The sequence below is a fragment of the Papio anubis genome, chromosome 13 (genome assembly GCF_008728515.1).
Source record: "Papio anubis isolate 15944 chromosome 13, Panubis1.0, whole genome shotgun sequence".
Taxonomy (NCBI): domain Eukaryota; kingdom Metazoa; phylum Chordata; class Mammalia; order Primates; family Cercopithecidae; genus Papio; species Papio anubis.
Window position 1 is genome coordinate 61336012 of NC_044988.1, and position 19468 is coordinate 61355479.

Genomic DNA, 19468 nt, shown 5'->3' on the forward strand with positions numbered 1-19468 from the left:
TTACACTGGTGATACGCAAACCCTAAAGCTCTATTGTTGATACTCACTTTTTGATCCATTTACTATGATTGGGCTTCTGTCCCATCACACTGCTAAAAGCATATTTTTTTGGATATAACTTATGTTTTGCTAACTACCAAACTGGTTCCCTTTTTTTTCTATCATGAATATATTTAATATAGGTAACTTTTTAAAACTTTTAGGTTCAGGGGTACAAGTGCAGATTTGTTATATAGGTAAATTGTATGTCACAGGAGTTTGCTATATAGATTATTTCGCCACCCAGGTAATAAGCATAGTACCCAATAGGTAGTTTTTCAATCCTCCCCAACCTCCCTCCCTCCACTGTCAAATAGGCCCTAGTGTCGGTCGTTCCCTGCTTTGTCTCCATGTGTGCTCTGTATTTAGCTCCCATTTATAAATGAGAGAACATGTGGTATTTGGTTTTCTGCTCCTGTGTTTGTTCACTTAGGATAACGGCCTCCAGCTCCATCCATGTTGCTGCAAAGGACATGTTCTCGTTCTTTTCTATGGCTGTGTAGTATTCCATGGTGTATATGTACCACATTTTCTTCATCCAGTCTACCACTGATGGGCATCAATCATGGTTGATTCCAAGTCTTTGCTACTGGGAATAGTGCTGCAATGAACATACAAAATCTAATTTCTAAATAGTCCAGATATTTTGGTAGTTATTCCAGCTCAACAGAACTTCCACTGACGTCCACATTCATTACAGACAACAAATGTTATCAGTCCATCAGCACTGTATCTGTATACGTGAACAAGCCACTCTGGGTTCCACTTGCCTTGGCCACCGAATGCTCTCTGATGGCTTCTTTGGTCAAGTTTTTCCATATCTCTCTGAGCCCATCACTGGCCATTTCCTGTGCCATCATTCTAGCAAATAAGACATTAGGAATATTCTCACATGGTACATTTTCCCTTAAATTTGGATTCTTTGCTCTTTAAGATTTGATATCCTACTTCATACTCCACCTTTGCATTTTGTATCTATATTCCTTAATTTCTTGATATGCAGTCTCCTCAATTTGAGATCCTAATTCTTCCTCACCAGTTCCAATAGCAGTGTAGCCATCTCCTGTTCGGAGAGCTGCAGCAAGCACCTCCCAACACTTTAACCAAGCAGAGTCGGAAGTGCTTCATTCCTGAATAAAGGATGAAACACGAGTATCTAGAGCATTTGTCTCACCCTTTCTGCTGCTTGCATTGCCACCGGAGCTAGTTTCTTCTCTCGCTTCAGGGCTATTCTGCAATGTTACTACAGGTTCTTTTTTCTTTTCTTCAGGGTCTTTCTTGGTTGATAGTAACTTTTTCCCAGATTTCATGACAGACTGTTGAAGATATAACTTCTTCATCTTTATGCTGCTTGCCATTAGCATTAACTGATATTCTGATTCTTCTCTGGGCTGTAATAATTCCAAGGTCATGGGAATATTTTTAAGCTCCTTTGGCAAATCCAATGCATCAGCTGTATTCTTCTGCACCATCTTGTCCATTTAGTTGGCCATGGGAACGACCTTGTCTTCTGTGGCTCTGGCAGGTCTTCCCCACACCCAGCCAGATGGAGGTGAGAAGTGCGTAAACCCAAGGTGGAAAGGATGGCAAGAAACAAGCCTCCGTAGTCCTGACAGACTGGACCAGGCCCTTTCTCACAAACCAAGCCCATGGGGCAACCTGATTTACATGTTTAAAAGATCACTCTGACTATTGTGTGAAGAAAGGACAGATAGGGAGAAACCAGTTAAGGAGGCTGCTACAGCAGTCTAGCCCAGAAAATCACAGCCTACCCTAGAGCTGAGCTGTAGCAGCTGAGATGGCAACAAGCAATCCTACTTTGAATGCACTTTGGAATAGAACAAACAACTTATTAATGGGCTGCCTGTTGCTTTGGGACAGTGTTACTCACTGAGATAAAGAAGGTTAGGTGAAAAAGCAGGTTTGGGGAAGAAAATCAGGAATTCTCTTTTGGACTTGTTAAACCAAGTAGAATGCCTTTTTGTGTAACAGTTTTCACTCTTAAAATCAGTAATATTTCACATTCTCCCAATAAATAATCAAAATCAATCAACATGTGTGCAGAATCCAAAATGAAATACAAGCACTAATAAATAAGCATAGCTGTATTACAAATGAATGAGGAAACCACACTAAAGGGGCTGAGGAAGAAAATACAGTAGCTAACCTAGCTTTGGAGAACAGTGTTTTCACTAGATACGGTAAGGCTAAAAACAAAAAGAACTATAGGCAAGTACTGTACTCTAGTTAGTAAATATCTTTCTCACAGGGGTATGGGTTAAGAATCCTGCGACTATTTTATGGGTACACTAGGACTGAACAAGTAAATGAGTTTATTGAAACTAATGAGAGCCAGGTTTCTCACTGTTGGAGAAAGCAGTTACAAAAAAGGAAAAAGGGAAACAAGAATGAAACTTACAGAGTTGGAATGGTGTCAGAGATATCAGTATGAACTCATGGTTTTCCACATACAAATAAAGGCAAAAAAAACCACAGAATTATAGGGCTGTGTGTGTGTGTATGGGTTAGGATTCATACAGGTATTTCTGGCTCTATTGGCTGAGAGGACCTAGACGCAAGGACACCCTGGAATCAACCACTTCTCTCACAGAAACCTAGGGCCCAAGACCTAGGGCTCTTTGGAGAAGTGGTTCATTCCAGATAAGCCTGGAACATCTTGTGGGGCCAGAAAATAAATTGCCCAAAAGATGGTGAAGGCATATCAAAGTCACACAAGAGCTGACCTAAACGGGCTTTCAATAACCAAAGCTGAACAATTTGAGCAACAAAATAATTATAGTATTGAATTATAACCTATAGAATAAACATCCATGAGTCCATACTATTAAATAATTGAATAGAGAACTAACGAGAAAGACGGAACAGCTCGTTCACACAGAATAATTTCAACCAATAAGTTAGGTGAAGGAAGTATAAAGTCACTGTAGAATAAATACCAATACAATAACTATTACAGGCAAGATGAACCAGTAGATGCTAAAATCATTGGGTGCAAGTTTGAGGAGACATAGTAGCATAGTCTCAAAATATCTAACCCAAAATATTCATGAATTTAAAAAAAAAAAAAAACAGTCAATTTTGAAGGTGGAAACCTGGCAGACACCACCTTAACAAAATGATCAAGGTTAACATGACCAGTAATAAATGATTTCAACATCATGCCACTCCCATATGATATATTGAGAAGGACACAATCAGAAATATCACTTCACTGATTTAAAAAATGGATAACGTCAACTTAATCATGAAAAAAAAAAATTAGACAAACCCATATTAAAAGACATCCTAAAGACAATTAGCCAGTACTCATCAAAAGTGTCAAGGTCATGAAAGCCAGGAAAGTAGGAATTGTCACAGATTGAGGGAGACTAAGAAGAGAACAAATAAATGAAATGTGAGATTAGATTCTGGAGTAGAAAAAGAACAATACAGGAAAAATTGGTGAAATTCAAATAAGGTCTATAGTTTAGTTATCTAAAATAAGGTCTATAGTTTATCTAGTTAGTATTATAGAAGGTCTTTGTTCTTTTTCATACTTAATTTTTTATATTTTCTTAATTGAAAACATTACTTTTACACTAGGAAAAATAAATTTACTTATCACCTTTTCCTTTCTAACATGTTCATTTATTCAAAATTACATCATACAGAGTAATATAAAAGGGTATACAAATAGCAACTTTGCTTATTGGCTCAATTTGCCTCCCATATATACCTACCACAGCTCTTGCTGTAAGCATTCTCCATAGCATGACAACATTCACTGTATGAAAAAGGTAAGGGCATCATGATCACTATGTGAAAAGGGCTCAGTGGCCAAGGGCTCTGTTAGTCAGGGACTCTGCATTAGGGAAACAGGATTGTGGATGACTTTCCCTCCTAAATTTTCAAATCAGGCTTTAACAATACAAATATATTTTTAAAGTGAGGTACAGCATACATCCACCCTATGACCTAACAATTCCATTTCCAAATATTTATTCTTTTTTTTTCTTCTTCTTCTTTTTTGAGACAGAGTCTCACTCCGTTGCCCAGGCTGGAGTACAGTGGCGCAACTATAGCTCACTGCAGCCTCAACCTCCTGGGCTCAAGTGATCCTTCCACCTCAACCTCCCAAGTAGCAGGTGTGTACCACCACCCCCGGCTAATTTTTTGTATTTTTTGTAGAGACAGGTTTTGCCATGTTGCCCAGGCTGGGATCCCTAAATATTCACTCAAGGGGAAAAAATAAAATAAAGTACATATGTCCATGATACACATAATAACACACATGAATCTCAAAATTATGCTGACCCAAAAAAGCCAGACCAAAAAAGAGTATGCAATGTATGATTCCATTTATTCGTGGTAGCTCTAGAAGAGACAAAAACTGGCCGGGCACGGTGGCTCAAGCCTGTAATCCCAGCACTTTGGGAGGCCAAGACGGGCGGATCACAAGGTCAGGAGATCGAGACCATCCTGGCTAACATGGCGAAACCCCGTCTCTACTAAAAACACAAAAAATTAGCCGCGCGAGGTGGCGGCGCCTGTGGTCCCAGCTACTCGGGAGGCTGAGGCAGGAGAATGGCGGGAACCCGGGAGGCGGAGCTTGCAGTGAGCTGAGATCTGGCCACTGCACTCCAGCCTGGGCGACAGAGCGAGACTCCGTCTCAAAAAAAAAAAGAAGAGACAAAAACTATCTATGCTGAAGGAAATAAAAGCAATGCTTGAGGGAGGATTGACTAGAAAGGGGTACAAGGGAGCTTTCTGGGATGAAAAGATAGACATCTTCTGTATCTTAATCAGAATGATAGTGGCAAGATTGTACGCACTTATGAAAACTGATCAAACTATGCATCTTATTATGCACTTTATTGTATGTAAGTTATGCCTCAATTTAAAAGAATCAGTACTGACTAGGGAAAAATCTGGCACAAAGATTTCATTTGGTTAAAGTGGCCAGTAACCTAAGTCGTAATTATTCACCTAAATAAAATGTGAGTGTTGGTAGTTAAAAAAAAATAAATAATCAGAGAAAATCCTGTCACATGCTACAACATGGATGAGCCTTGAAGACATTATGCTAACTAAAATAAGCCAGTCACAAAAGGACAAGTATGTCCCTGTATGTAGGTACCAATATGAGGTACGTAGAGTAGTCAAATTCACAGGGAAGGAAAGTACAATGGTGGTTGCCACAAGTGGGAGGAGGAAATGGAGAGTTATTATTTAAGGTACAGAGTTTCAGTTTGGGAAGAGAAAACAGTTCTGGAGACGGATGGTAATAATAGCTGCATAGCAATATGAATATAGTAATGCCAATGAATTGTACACTTAAAGATGACTAAAATGTAAATTTTGTTATGTATATTCTATCACAGTTTTTAAAAAAACAAAATAAAAACTCTAAAATCTAGACTCATCATCTTATTGCTTAAATCAAAGGAATCATGGAGATCCACCTTGCTTGTATCCTTTGAAAGAAATCAATCATTCCTTTCTGAATCCTTCTTGGCATAAGCCATAGGAAAACAGATTCTACACTTTTCTCTCATTTTATTTTCAAATCCTGCATCTACTAAGCTGTCATTACAGAAGTCTATGATGTTTGTTTCCTTCAGAGTAATAGTCCTTAATCATTCTAGGGTTACAGATGCTTTTGAAGAATCTGATAAAAGCCACTGACCACAATTCTTCATCTGAGGATAACGAAGCTGCTTCATCTAGTTCATATATTAGGCTCTCGAAGGTTTATATTTTGAGAGGAACAAAGAACCAAATGTAACTGAATTATAGGCAGAAGTGGGAACTCAAAGCTTGCATGCAGGTCAGGCAGAGAGATGGAGGCTTCAGCCCACCTGCTTTGGAAAAACTCCATCCCACTTCCCTGGGCCTCAGTGCAATCAGCACCTTCAGCAAGCCCAGGCTTAATCTATCTGCCCACCTGGACAGAACCAGGAGCCAGCAGCACTACCCACATGGCTTACCTCATACTCGGAATGGCGTGGTAGCCCAATCGGAAGCGGAGTTTGCTGGACCCAGCAAAATCTACAATCACCTTTTCCCCCACAGTGTGCATATGCTTGAGGAGTTCAAGGTGCTCCCTGGCCACAGCCTTCAGACTGGAAATGGCGGTCCATGGTAAGACCAGCCAATGGTAACGGGCCTTCGGGTATTTATCCTTTATTACCACCACCTGCTCATCTTTGTAAACCTAGCAGAGGGACACAAGAGAAGGAAGCAGACATCTACTAAGAATCTTCTGTGTGCCTGGTTGTTATATTCTCTAAGTCACTTAATTCTCACAGTCTTGTGCAAATAGTTTTCGTAGCCCAGTTTTGAGAGATGAAAGCACTGAGATTCAGATAGGTTGAGTGTCTTGCACAAGTCATAGTTCCTAAGAGGGAAATCTAGGATTTCAAATCAGATCTAGCTGACTCCAGAGTCTGTTTTCAACCACCACACTACACAGAATACACAGAAGATGCATAGTACAAAATAGTTACCAAGGATCTGATGTAAAATCTCTGTAGGCATAAATTCAAAAGCATCCTTCTCCACTCCAACATGGCAGACTGTGTGACACATACACATGGGTTCCAGTGAGCCCTATTAGACCTGCCCCTTGTCAACCAGGAATGTAATTGAAGTGTAACTCAAAGGCTCCTCAAGGATGATGCCTGGTTTTTTTTGTTTTTTTTTGTTTTTTGAGATGGAGTTTCGCTCTTGTTGCCCAGGCTGGAGTGCAATGGCGTGATCTCAGCTCACCACAATCTCCACCTCCAGATTCAAGCGATTCTCCTGCCTCAGCCTCTCGAGTAGCTGGGATTACAGCCATGCGCCACCACGCCCAGCTAATTTTTTATATTGTTAGTAGAGACGGAGTTTCTCCATGTTGGTCAGGCTGATCTCAAACTCCTGACCTCAGGTGATCCTCCCACCTCGGCCTCCCAAAGTGCTGGGATTACAGGGATGTCTGACTGTTAATGCCAGGGCAGCACAGTACTACTGTCACAGTATATTATCTCTGATGCTCCCCTGAAAGGAACCATACTAAGGTTAATGCAACTTCCCTTAAAGTACCCAGAAGTTTAAAAGGGACAAGGTAGAGGGGATATTCATTTGAAGAACTTAGCTTTCTCTCCAGACAATTCCAGTTGCTACTTTATTGCCAGTGGGAAAAACCTCTTGTTCTCACAGAAAAGCCCAATAAAATGAATCTCATTCGGAAAGACTGACATCCTTTGATTTCATTTGTAATTAAGACCTCTGTGGAGTAGTCATTTACAACATGAAAGGTACTGAAATTCCAAAATTGTATTCTGACCTGCATTTTGGGGTCCTGCATAGAAATCTTTAAGCCTTGACTCCAGTGGCCCAGTGATTCCTAAAAAAAAAAAAAAACAAGCAATGTAAATTATAAATGCCAATAATTAAATTTGGCAATAGTTAATACTGTGTGACAGCACAACTAAACTTGGAAATAAACTTAGTTTTTGAGAATTAAACAAGATTCACTTGACTTTACTTCACTCCATTGCCTTCCTATATTCTTTTTTTCTGAGACAGTCTCGCTCTGTCTCTCCTAAGCTGGAGTGCAGTGGCACGATCTCAGCTCACTGCAGCCTCCGAAGTGATTCTCCTGCCTCAGCCTCCCAAGTAGCTGGGATTACAGGTGCCCACCACCATGCCCAGCTAATTTTTGTATTTTTTAGTAGAGATGGAGTTTCACCAGGTTGGCCAGGCTGGTCTTGAACTCCTCACCTCAGGTGATCCACCCGCCTCCACCTCCCCAAGTGCTGGGATTACAGGCATGAGCCACCACACCCGACCCTATATTCTTTTTTTTCTTTTTTTTTTTTTTTTGAGACAGAGTTTCGCTCTTGTTGCCCAGGCTGGAGTACAATGGCATGATCTCGGCTCACTGCAACCTCTGCTTCCCGGGTTCAAGCGATTCCCCTGCCTCAGCCTCTGGAGTTGTTGGGATTATAGGCGTGCACCACCATGCCCAGCTAATTTTGTATTTTTAGTAGAGAGGGGGTTTCACCATGTTGGTCAGGCTGATCTCGAACTCCTGACCTCAGGTGATCTGCTCATCTCGGCCTCCCAAAGTGCTGGGATTAAAGGCATGAGCCAGCACACCCAGCCATATTTTATTGTTGTTGTTTTTTGAGACGGAGTCTCGCTCTGTCGCTCAGGCTGGAGTGCAGTGGCACCATCTCAGCTCACTGCAACCTCTGCCTCCCAGCTTCAAGCAATCCTTCTGCCTCAGCCTCCTGAGTAGCTGGGATTACAAGCGTGCGTGCACCACCACGCCCAGCTAATTTTTGTATTTTTAATAAAGACGGAGTTTCACAATGCTGTCCAGGCAGATCTCAAACTCCTGACCCTCAAGTGATCTGCCTGCCTCAGCTTCCCAAAGCGCTGAGATTACAGGCGTGAACCACTGCACCCAGCCAGCCTTCCTATATTCACAGCTGGCTGTCTAGATGAAGGTGAGAAATGCCAGCGTATGAGTCATACCTTCTTTGCCCTCTCTCACTCCAACTACAGCCTGACCAATTCTCCACTTTGACATCAGCATATGAATTACATAATCTATGAAAACCTTCTATAGATGCATAAACAACTGATCCATTTTAGTTGTTCAGTGTTAAGTGCACACTGCCATTATTGCTCTACCTTCAAGTGGCTTACCTCAGGAATTTAAGAAAAAGCACATAAAGGAACATTCATCTAAATGATTTTCATGCCACAAACAAGTGACTCTTTCATCATGGTTAACAACCCCTCACACATTTCTGAACTTTACAGTGTACAAAACAATTAAGCAGTCATTATATTTCATTTCTTCTCCACATCATCTACCAATCACACTACCCTCACCTTTTTGATAGGTGCATCTTTTCCCTTCTTTGGAGGCACGGAGCATTGGTTATGGTTGCTCCCAGGTTCCAGCCCTGTCCCAGGCTCAGCTTCGTGAGCAGCATCCCTTTCTATAGAATCACTGTCACCTGATCTCTTTCTCTTCCTGTGTGTTTCTAGGCCAGGGTTCTTTGCCTCTTCCTCAAACTCTACAATATATGGATAAAGTTCATTCACCATGTGGAGAACCTGGCCAGGCTGCAGCTTCACCTCTTGGTCCTTCCCAATTACGACTGAGTCAATGCTGGTGGGATTGACTCCTACCTATGGGATAAACAATCAGAAAATAATTATAATAATAGCAACAGCACCTACACTAACATAGCCACTGCTACATTAACCACTTACTATATGCCAAGCACCTTGCCTAATGTTCACCTATATTACTCCATCACTTCCATACATGACAGAGAAGCCTTCACTGGCTGGCACAGACACTCTAAAGTCAACAGCATAAGAAAATCATCAAGTATAAAATTCCAAGTTATAAATACACCTACCTGCTTTACCTTGACATATCCCTTGTTACACTCTGCTTTCAACTGTACTGAAAGAGATTGGAAAAAGTTAAACACAAATGCAACAAAGAACCAGGCACTCGCTCCTATTTTCCCGAAAGAAAACAATGAAGCTTCACTAGAGGAGGCAGCTGAACAGATGTTTCCTTAAAGGCCTATTAGCAATCACCTGTTATACAGGTGGCTGGGGCTCCAAATCCCATCAATTTCTAAAGGTTTAAATCCTTCCATAAAATGTCCAACAGCATACATACTCCCTTAGCTATTGCCAAGATCCCTGTGAGGCAGCTTCAATTAATCCCCACAAGTTTCCCTATTCCAGAACCCCTGGCCTGCTCATGATCAGACTCTGCCACCAGAAAAGAAGACCCATTTCTCCCAGCCTGGGCAGCGTGGCAAAACCCCGTTTCTACAAAAAAAATACAAAAATTAGCCAGGTGTGGCGGCACGTGCCTATAGTCCCAGCTACTTGGGAGACTGAGGTGGGAGAATCACGTGAGCCCCAGAAGGCGGAGGTTGCAGTGAATCAAGATTGCACCATTACACTCCAGCCTGGGCAACAGAGTGAGACCCTGACTCAGGAGAAAAAAAAAAGACCCATTTCTCACACAAACTCTTGACCAAGGATTAAATCTGGCTTCCAATATTATTTTGGAAAAACAAAAACTATCAGATGACTTTAAAAGAGAAAACAGTAAAAGACACATTCCTGGAAGACAGAAACTCAGGTGGCTTTGGGTGGAAGGAGTAGAAAGAATGTTCTAGAAAGATGATTGCAGAGACAGAACAATCTGAGCATGTGTGAGAAGTGGTAACATTAAGCATTCCTGTTCTGATAAATGCACAAGGTATCTGGAGTTGAAAGAGGGAGGAAAGAAGAACCACCACAGCTGCTCCCCAGAGAGGACAGGGTACCATATACATGCCCCTTCAGTTGCTGTTGTGAGGAAGAGAACAGAGAGAGAAGCAGCCGCTGCTTCTGCATCTTGGGCCTACCCAGCTCAGGCATGGCTTTGTATCCCTCCATAGAGATTAACTCATATAGAAAAGATCATAATCAGTGCTGCAGATGCCAAATCTCTAAGTTCAGAACCCTTGGGAAACCTTGCTGTGGGGAGTCACACTCCAGGCAGCAGTGTGCATGTTTACAGGAAAAAACAAGATACATGGTAAGGATTTTTTTCTGAGGGCAAGGACTTTCATGTTATTAAACCCTAAGACAAGTGCTAGATGCCGTTGTCTCATAAAGATGTTACTCTCTGCGTGAGGCAGTATGTAAAGGATGGCACTACCCCATTACTTCTCAGACAGACATGGTTTCACCTGTAGACTCCAGAGTTTACATCTTGCTGCCCATTGAGCAATGTCCCTAGGGAAAGAAGGGCAGGACTCAATTCCACCATCCCATGGTAACAGGATGAACTTGCCTGCTCCCAACCTTCACCCACCCTGCCTTGAACATTACCACACTGGGAGGGCAGAATCAGGAATAAATAGGGCCCTGGTGTTGGCTAAAAGAGCTCAGTTCCTGAGCAGTACTTTTGGCAGACAACAGATTTTCCATCAAGAGCACCCAGAAAATATGCATCTTTGGTTATCACTATCCCACATAACCAAACATAGTAATCTCCACATTTCTATGACCAGTTACCTTGCTGTCGAGAACATTTCTTATCAGTGATTTTGGTCTCTGGGCCACGCCCAATCACAACTGCTTCCAAATGTGGAAGTCTGATTCGCTGGTGCCGGCTGTCCTGTCTCACCAACCAGCACACCCGCATCATCAGTCTGAGGGACAAAACAAGAAAATCACTAGAAAAACAGATCCACCAGCACAAGTCCTCCAGGACCACACCCAGTGCCACCATGCATGTGATTTACCAGCTGTTTATCTTGAGGCAAGTGACTTCACCACCCTAGTCTCAATTTTCTCACCTATAAACCATGATAATGACGGGACTCAGGAGGCTGTTGTGAAGATTAACTGAGATAATGTGAATAAGTATTTACCTCCCTGCCTGAATCATGCTAAGCAATCAAATACTTATTACACATTTATTTATTTATTTATTTAGAGACAGAGTCTCGCTCTGTCCCCGGGCTGGCATGCAGCGGCACAATCTCGGCTCACTGCAACCTCTGCCTCCCAGGTTCAAGCAATTCTCCTGCCTCGACTGAGTAGCTGGGATTACAGGCACCTGCCACCACACCTGGCTAATTTTTGTATTTTTAGTGGAGATGGGGTTTCACCATGTTGGCCAGGCTGGTCTCAAACTTCTGACCTCAGGTGATCCACCCACTTTGGCCTCCCAAAGTGCTGGAAGTATAAGCATGAGCCATCACACCTGGCCTATTACACATGTATTGATATGTGCTGGACATTAGGCTACATATTGAAAGTCAAAGGATGAATAAAATAGGGACATTGTCCCTGTCCTTGAGGATCCCGGAGTGCAGTAGGACAGATAGAATCATATACCAATATTTACAGTATAATGTGATAAACACTACAAGAAGAGAGTAACCAAATATGGCATTAGCCGAGTAAAAGGACTGACTGACTCTTGTGGAGAATATTTTAAAAGGCTTCACGAGGAAGGGATATTAATGTGTGGTTTTAAAGGATGAGAAGGGGTTTGCCTGCCAGAGAACTAAGGACATAAAAAAGATGTTCTCTAGTGCTTAGGTGTCTTTATGTGTCATAGGTTTTCCTTCCTTGTCATAACATACTGATGTTAGAACAATGTATTTTACTCCCATCTGCCAGAAGACAGTCATAATAAATACGCAAATCTGCAACTTCTTTCTTTTTTTTTTTTTTTTCTGAGACGGAGTTTCACTCTTGCCCAGGCTGGAGTGCACTGGCGCAATCTTGGCTCACAGCAACCTCTGCCTCCTGGGTTCAAGGGATTCTCCTGCCTCAGCCTCCCGAGTAGCTGGGATTACGGGCATGTGTTACCACGCTCAGCTAATTTTATATTTTTAGTAGAGATGGGGTTTCTCCATGTTGGTTAGGCTGGTCTCAAACTCCCGGCCTCAGGTGATCTGCCTGCCTCGGCCTCCCAAAGTGCTGGGATTACAGGCGTGAGCCACCACACCCAGCCGCAAACCTACAATTTCTAAAGTGTGAATGTGGCAATTTTGTGCAATACACAACCTGCAAACAATGGAAGTGTTGATGTTCTTTTGAAAAACAACCCTTATGGCTTGTTGTGGACTATCAGTAAAAGAGAAAGACAAGAAATTCAGAAGAGAGATGAGGCCTCAACAATGGCCGAAGCAAAGGGGATGGAGAGCAAGAAGAGCCAGGAGAAATCTGGAAGACACACTTAATTACTGATGACATTTGGGGAATGACAAAGGAATAAGGCCAGGTGCAGTGTCTCAGGCCTGTAATCCCAGCACTTTGGGAGGCCAAGGTGGGCAGATCACGAGGTCAAGAGTTTGTGACCAGCCTAGCCAACATGCTAAAACCCTGTCTCTACTAAAAATACAAAAATTAGCCGGGCGTGGTGGCAGGTGCCTGTAGTCCCACCTACCCGGGAGGCTGAGGCAGAAGAATCGCTGGAACCCAGCAGGCGGAGGTTGCAGTGAGCCGAGATCGCACCATTGTACTCCAGCCTGGGCAATACAGCAAGACTGCATCTCAAGGGGGAAAAAAAAAAAAGAGAGAGACACTGACCAAAGACTTCTAATTTGGAAGATGCCCATTAACCAAAATGAAAAATACACAAGGAGACATAATTTGGAGATAAAAGGGAAGGTGAAGAAAGAAGGACCAATTTCATATTGAAATGTAATTAGTTTAAGTTGCCTGTGGAAGATCCAAGACTCAAGCTGTGATATATGGGTATGAAGCTCAGGAGAGGGGAATGGACTAAATGCATATATTTGAGAGGCATCAACATGTTACAGAGGCTGAGGCAAAGAGAGAGGATGAGATCACCCAAAGAGGTGAAACAGGGAATTATGGGCAGAGAGAGGATGCCTCTCTAGATTCCAGACTCTTATCAGTCCTCAAGCCTCTAACACGCCTCTCCTGGAAACCTGCCTACACTCAAGGCAGCACTTATGCCCTCTGCACAAGTTTCATGCCCATAAGCAAAGAAAAAAGAAACCTGATTTTCAAAAATCAGTTTTATTTCCATCTGCAAACACAAGACAATGCAAGGCAAAGTGAGCAAATGACAGCTGAGGAGATGCAAATTCAAATGAATAAGATTTTAGTGCGAGTATATGAGCACTAAGGAGGTAAAAAGTCCTGTATTAGCCAGTACAGGCTTCCAGAAACCTCCCAGTTAGAGACGGCTAGGAGCCAAGGGGACTGATAAAGAAGAAATGGAGTGGATGGGTCCATTCCATTTTAAAAAGCACAAGTGGCAGCACAGATTTCGCCAATGGCAAGCCATAGGTCAGAGTAAAAGCAGATCTAGTTGACCGAACCACAGAAGCTGCCTCGGAGAGTCACAAAAAAAGACAGAGGTGTCGAAAGAATACTAGGCTGAAAAGTTCACATTTAACATCACCAAGAGGAGACAGCTGCCAGGTTTTGAGCTTCACAGTAAAACAACAGCATACAAAGAACACTTAACAGCTGTGTGTAGGCAGTCTACCATGGAGAAATCTAGAGTCAGAGATTAGTGAAGAGGCTGCTAATATAACGTGGGCCAGAGAGGTCAAAAAGACAATTCAGCAAGTCTCTGTGAAGGAATTGATGCAGCTATAAATCTAAAATCCTAAACCTGGAGCCTCAAATGATGATGGTGCTATGGGCAGGTCCCACTTTCAAATGCTGTGCGTTCCAAGGGGCATCTGTTTGCACTTGCTGGAAACTGAAGAATGAGCAGGTAACAGACTGAGAAGTGAAGTATGTCTTCACCAGGCATTGGGAAATATGTGGTGACTGACTACTTACACTGACAATAGAGAAGCCAGAGGAGAACAGATTTTGAGAGCAGGGACAGAGAGGAATCCAGTGGGCAGCAGAGAGTATGGCTGACAGGCCTTGAGATGTCTGGTGCCCTTCCTGCCCTCCATCAATACAGATACTTTATTCCCCCAAAGTTCTCAAGTTATGGTGTGTTTCTTTTTTTTTTTTTTTTTTTTTTTTTTTTTTTGAGACGGAGTCTCCCTCTGCTCGCCCAGGCTGGAGTGCAGTGGGGCAATCTCGACTCACTGCAAGCTCTGCCTCCGGGTTCACGCCATTCTCCTGCCTCAGCCTCCTGAGTAGCTGGGCTACAGAAGCCCATGCACAGCGCCCGGCTAATTTTTTGTATTTTTTTAATAGGGGCAGGGGTTTCACCGTGGTCTCGATCTCCTGACCTTGTGATCCATCGCCTCGTCCTCTGGTACTGGGATTACAGGCGTGAGCCACCGCGCCCGGCTGGTGTTTCTTTTTACTACTTCCTGAGAAGCTGAAGCAGTGACTGCACAATGGTTATATAACTAACCTTAAATAATAACTTCACCCGTTTCAGCCTCCAATTCCAACTTCTAGGAATGGAGTGTTTTACAATATCGCAAGTGCAGGAAGATGGGCTTTCCTGAATCTTCAACCCAGTCCCTCCTGTAAAACTCCATAAACTGAAAACTCTGTAACAGTGGTCATGCCCATTTTTGCTTATCAATATACCCCTAGCACCTAATCTAACACTTGGCATACAGCGGGCATACAATAAATATTTACAAGTGAATTATCAAATGCTATTTACTCTGCATGAGAGTAATAATTATCCCGGTTTTCCTTCCTGCCTTCTCTCTCCCTTCCTTCTATGGCTCTTCTTATGATGGAATGCTGTGTTCCACTCTTTAGGCAACCCTATCCATTCTCACATCTAGGTGGATAAATCCCAATTATCTATTTTTCAACTCTACATCTTCTTTTTTTTTTTTCTTTGAGATGGAGTTTTGCTGTTGCCCAGGCTGGAATACAATGGGGCAGTCTCGGCTCACTGCAAACTCCACTTCATGGGTTCAAGTGATTCTCCTGCCTCAGTATCCTGAGCAGCTGGGATTACAGGCGTGCACTAACACACCTGGCTACTTTTTGGTTTTTTTTTTTTTTTTTTTTGAGACGGAGTCTCGCTCTGTCACCCAGGCTGGAGTGCAGTGGCCGGCTCTCGGCTCACTGCAAGCTCCGCCTCCCAGGTTCAGGCCATTCTCCTGTCTCAGCCTCCCGAGTAGCTGGGACTACAGGCACCTGCAACCACACCTGGCTAATTTTTTGTATTTTTAGTAGAGATGGGGTTTCACTGTGTGAGCCAGGATGGTCTCGATCTCGTGACCTCGTGATCCGCCCACCTTGGCCTCCCAAAGTGCTGGGATTACAGGCTTGAGCCACCGCGCCGGCTTTTTGTATTTTTAATAGAGACGGGGTTTCACCATGTTGGCCAGGCTGGTCTCGAACTCCTGATGTCAGGGGATCCGCCCGCCTCGGACTCCCAAAGTGCTGGGATTACAGGTGTGAGCCACCGCGCCCAGCCCGGCTCTATATCTTTCATTCTAGGGTTGAGGGGATTCGTCAGAAAGAAATTCTGATTATTCCTTAAAGAACTCAAGTGATCTGATAGAACACACAAGGCCAGAAATCAGGTAACCTCAAATAGGGTTGTCCAATAGAATTTTCTGCAATGATGGAAATGTTTTAAACCTGAGCTGTCCAATAAATTACACACCATGTAACAATCGAGCATCTAACATGTAGCTAGGACAACAGAGGAACTACATTTTTTACTTAATACTTAAATAACTCCATGTGGCTGGAGGCTACCATAATATCCACCACAGTCCTGGAAACTTGCCCTGCCCTGATCCATCTCAAGTCCCTCAGGCCTGAAGTTAAGCTCGTCATACTGTAACTGCACAGTGGTTACGTATTTTACCTCCCATTTCTCTTCACAGAACTAGTCCCACTTGCCCATCCCTCTCTCTCCTCTTTTCCCCAAGAAACACATACATACTGGCATACATTCTTTGTGCTCTGCTCTATCACATTTCAAAGATGATGCACTTTTTTACAAATTGACAGTCTGGCAAATCTGTGGCAAGCAAGTCTTTCAGTGCCATTTTCCCAACAGCATGTGTTCACTTCATGTCTCTGTCACATTTTAGTAATTCTCACAATATTTCAAACTTTTTCATTATTATTATATCTGTTACAATGATCTGTGATCAGTGATCTTTGATGCTACTGGAAGAAAATGCCATCTGGGACTTTCAAAGGTAGAGAGAAGTCAATGCCTGACCTCAAAGCTTCAAGGACAGGCTGTCTTGTTAGGAACTAATGCAGCTGGAGACTTTAAACTGAAGCCAGTGCTCATTTACCATTTCAGAAATCCTAAGGCCCTTAAGAATTATACTCAGTCCACTCTGCCTGTGCTCTATAAATGGAACAACAAAGCCTGGATGACAGCACATGTGTTTACAGCATGACTGACTGAATATTTTAAGATCTCTGTTAAGAACTACTGCTCATAAAAAAAAGATTCCTTTCAAAATATTACTGCTCATTGACAATGCACCCAAGATCCCTGATGGAGATATATTATACAGGGAGATAAATATTGCCTTAGTGCCTGATAAAACAACATCCATTCTGCCGCCCATGAATCAAGAAGTAATTCTGACTTTCAAGTGTTATTAATTAAGAAATACATTTCTTAAGGGCATATTAATTAAGAAACACATTCTTCTGATGGGCCTGGGCAAAGTAACTTGAAAACCTTCTGAAAAGGATTCAACCATTCTAAATGCCCTTAAGAACATCTGCAATTTATGGGAGGGTCAAAATATTAACATAAACAGGCATTTGGAAGAAGTTGATTCCAACCCTTACGGATGACTTTGAGGGGTTCAAGACGTCAATGGAGGAAGTCACTCCCAATGTAGCAGAAATAAAGAGAACTAAAATTGTAAGTAGAGCCTGAAGATGTGACTGAAATGCTGCAATCTCATGATAATACTTTAATGGATGAGGAGCTGCTGCTTATGGATGTGCAAAGACAACGGTTTCTTAAGATGAATTATATTCCTGGTGAAGACATAGTGAACATTACTGAAACGTCAACAAAGGGCTGGGTGTTGTGGCTCATGCCTGTAATCCCAGCACTCTGGGAGGCCGAGGCAGGCAGATCACTTGAGGTCAGGAGTTCAAGACCAGCCTCGCCAACATGATGAAACCCTGTCTCTACTAACAATACAAAAATTAGCCAGGTGTGGTGGCATGTGCCTGTAATCTCAGCTACTCAGGAGACTGAGGCACGAGACTCTCTTGAACCCAGGAGGCAGAGGTTGCCATGAGCCGAGATCGTGCCACTGCACTCCAGCCTGGATGACAGAAAGAGACTCTGTCTCTCCAGAAAAAAAAAAGAGGTTGGGGCTCACACCTGTAATTCTAGCACTTTGGGAGGCTGAGGCAGGCAGATCACAAGGTCAGGAGTTCAAGACCAACCTGGCCAACATAGTGAAACCTCATCTCTACTAAAAACACAAAAATCAGCCAGGTGTGGTGGCAGGCACCCGTAGTCCCAGTACTCAGGAGGCTGAGGTAGGAGAATCGCTTGAACCCGGGAGGCAGAGGTTGCAGTGAGCTGAGACCACACCATTGCACTCCAGCCTGGGTGACGGAGTGAGACTCCGTCTCAAAAAAAAAAAAAAAAAAAAGAAATGTCAACACAGGACATAAACTTAGCTGATAAAGTAGCGGCAGGGTTTAAGAGGACTGATTCCAATTTTTGAAAGAAGTTACACTGTGGGTAAAATGCTATAAAAATCCATAAACTGGGCTCAAAAAATAAATGAGACAAAAAGAAAAAAAAAGTCATCAAACAGCATCATTTACTACAGAAAAACTTTTGTGAAAATCAATCGATGCAGCAAACTTTATTGTCTTATTTTAAGAAATTGCCACAGACATCCAAACCTTCAGTAACCGTGACCCTGATCAGTCAGTGGCCACCAACATCAAGGCAAGTCCCGCCCAACATCAGCAAAAAGATCACAACTCACTGAAGGCTCCGGTGACTGATACATTTCTTAGCAAAGTATTTTTAATTAAGGTATGTACATTGTTCAGCCATAATGCTATTGCACACTTAACAGACTACAGTATAGTATAAACATAACTTTTATATGCACTAAGAAACCAAAACATTCATGTGACTCACTTTATTGAAGTTGTCTAGAACCAAACCCATGTCTCCGAGGTATGCCTGTATGTATACCCTTCAGGTATAACATACTGAACAGCGTCTCCCAAATAAATCACTTTTTTTTTTTTTTTTTTTCTGAGACAGGGTCTCATTCTGTTGCCCAGGCTGGGTGCAGGGCATCATCACAGCTCACTGCAGCCTCAACTTCCTTGGGCTAAAGTGGTCCTCCAGCCTCAGCCTCCTGAGTAGCTGGGACTACAGACACACACCACCATGCCTTGCTAATTTATTTTATTTTTTATGGAGATGGGGTCTCACCATGTTGCCTATACTGGTCTGAAACTCCTGGCCTCAAGCGATCCTCCTGTCTTGACCTCCCAAACTGCAGGGATTACAGGTAGGAGCCACGCCTGGCCTAAGTCATTCTTAATATGGTCTCCTGGTATTCCTTTCTCCTAAAATCCAAATCCTATTTAACTTTCAAGCCTCACCTCCTCCCTAAGGCCTTCACTGAGCTGTCTTCTCTTCTCTACATCTTATTATTGGATGTGGACAAACTACCCTCACAGTTCTCTGAATGTTTAATGTGGATGTAATTCTACTTTCCAAACAAGATTATAATCTCCCTGCTAACAGACTGCATCACTGTCTACGCATTCACAAAACAATGAGGGGGGTTTCTGGAGATCACTGTCCTAGGCTAGGCCTGGCCTTTACTTCAGGATCCCCTGGTTTTCAGCATACCTTTATCAAGTGCATACTATGTGCTAGGCACTATGCTAAATGTCTTACTTACATGGTCTCATTTTAATACTCACAACTCCATTCTAAGAAGAG

General features: G+C 42.8%; 1 protein-coding gene and 1 pseudogene across 15 annotated transcripts in view; both read right to left on the reverse strand.

Annotated features, from left to right (window-relative positions):
• The window catches only part of APTX (aprataxin), a 53925-nt gene that overhangs the window by 6558 nt on the left and 27899 nt on the right, over positions 1–19468 (reverse strand). For 7 of the 15 annotated variants that reach the window (XR_002517539.2, XM_021927452.2, XM_021927447.2 and 4 more), the window contains exons 2-6: positions 11134–11270; positions 9465–9511; positions 8926–9228; positions 7367–7426; positions 6027–6253 (exon numbers count right to left, since the gene is read on the reverse strand). Coding sequence is in view for 14 of the 15 variants with exons in the window: in XM_021927452.2 (XP_021783144.1) it covers positions 6027–6253; positions 7367–7426; positions 8926–9228; positions 9465–9511; positions 11134–11270 (774 nt within the window). In the remaining variant the exon portion in view is untranslated. Of the gene's footprint in view, positions 1–6026; positions 6254–7366; positions 7427–8925; positions 9229–9464; positions 9512–10805; positions 10852–11133; positions 11271–19468 lie in introns of all 15 variants that reach the window. The other 8 variants (XM_031654305.1, XM_031654304.1, XM_031654303.1 and 5 more) reach the window with 4 other exon arrangements.
• On the reverse strand, positions 534–3849 carry LOC110741397 (annotated as a pseudogene).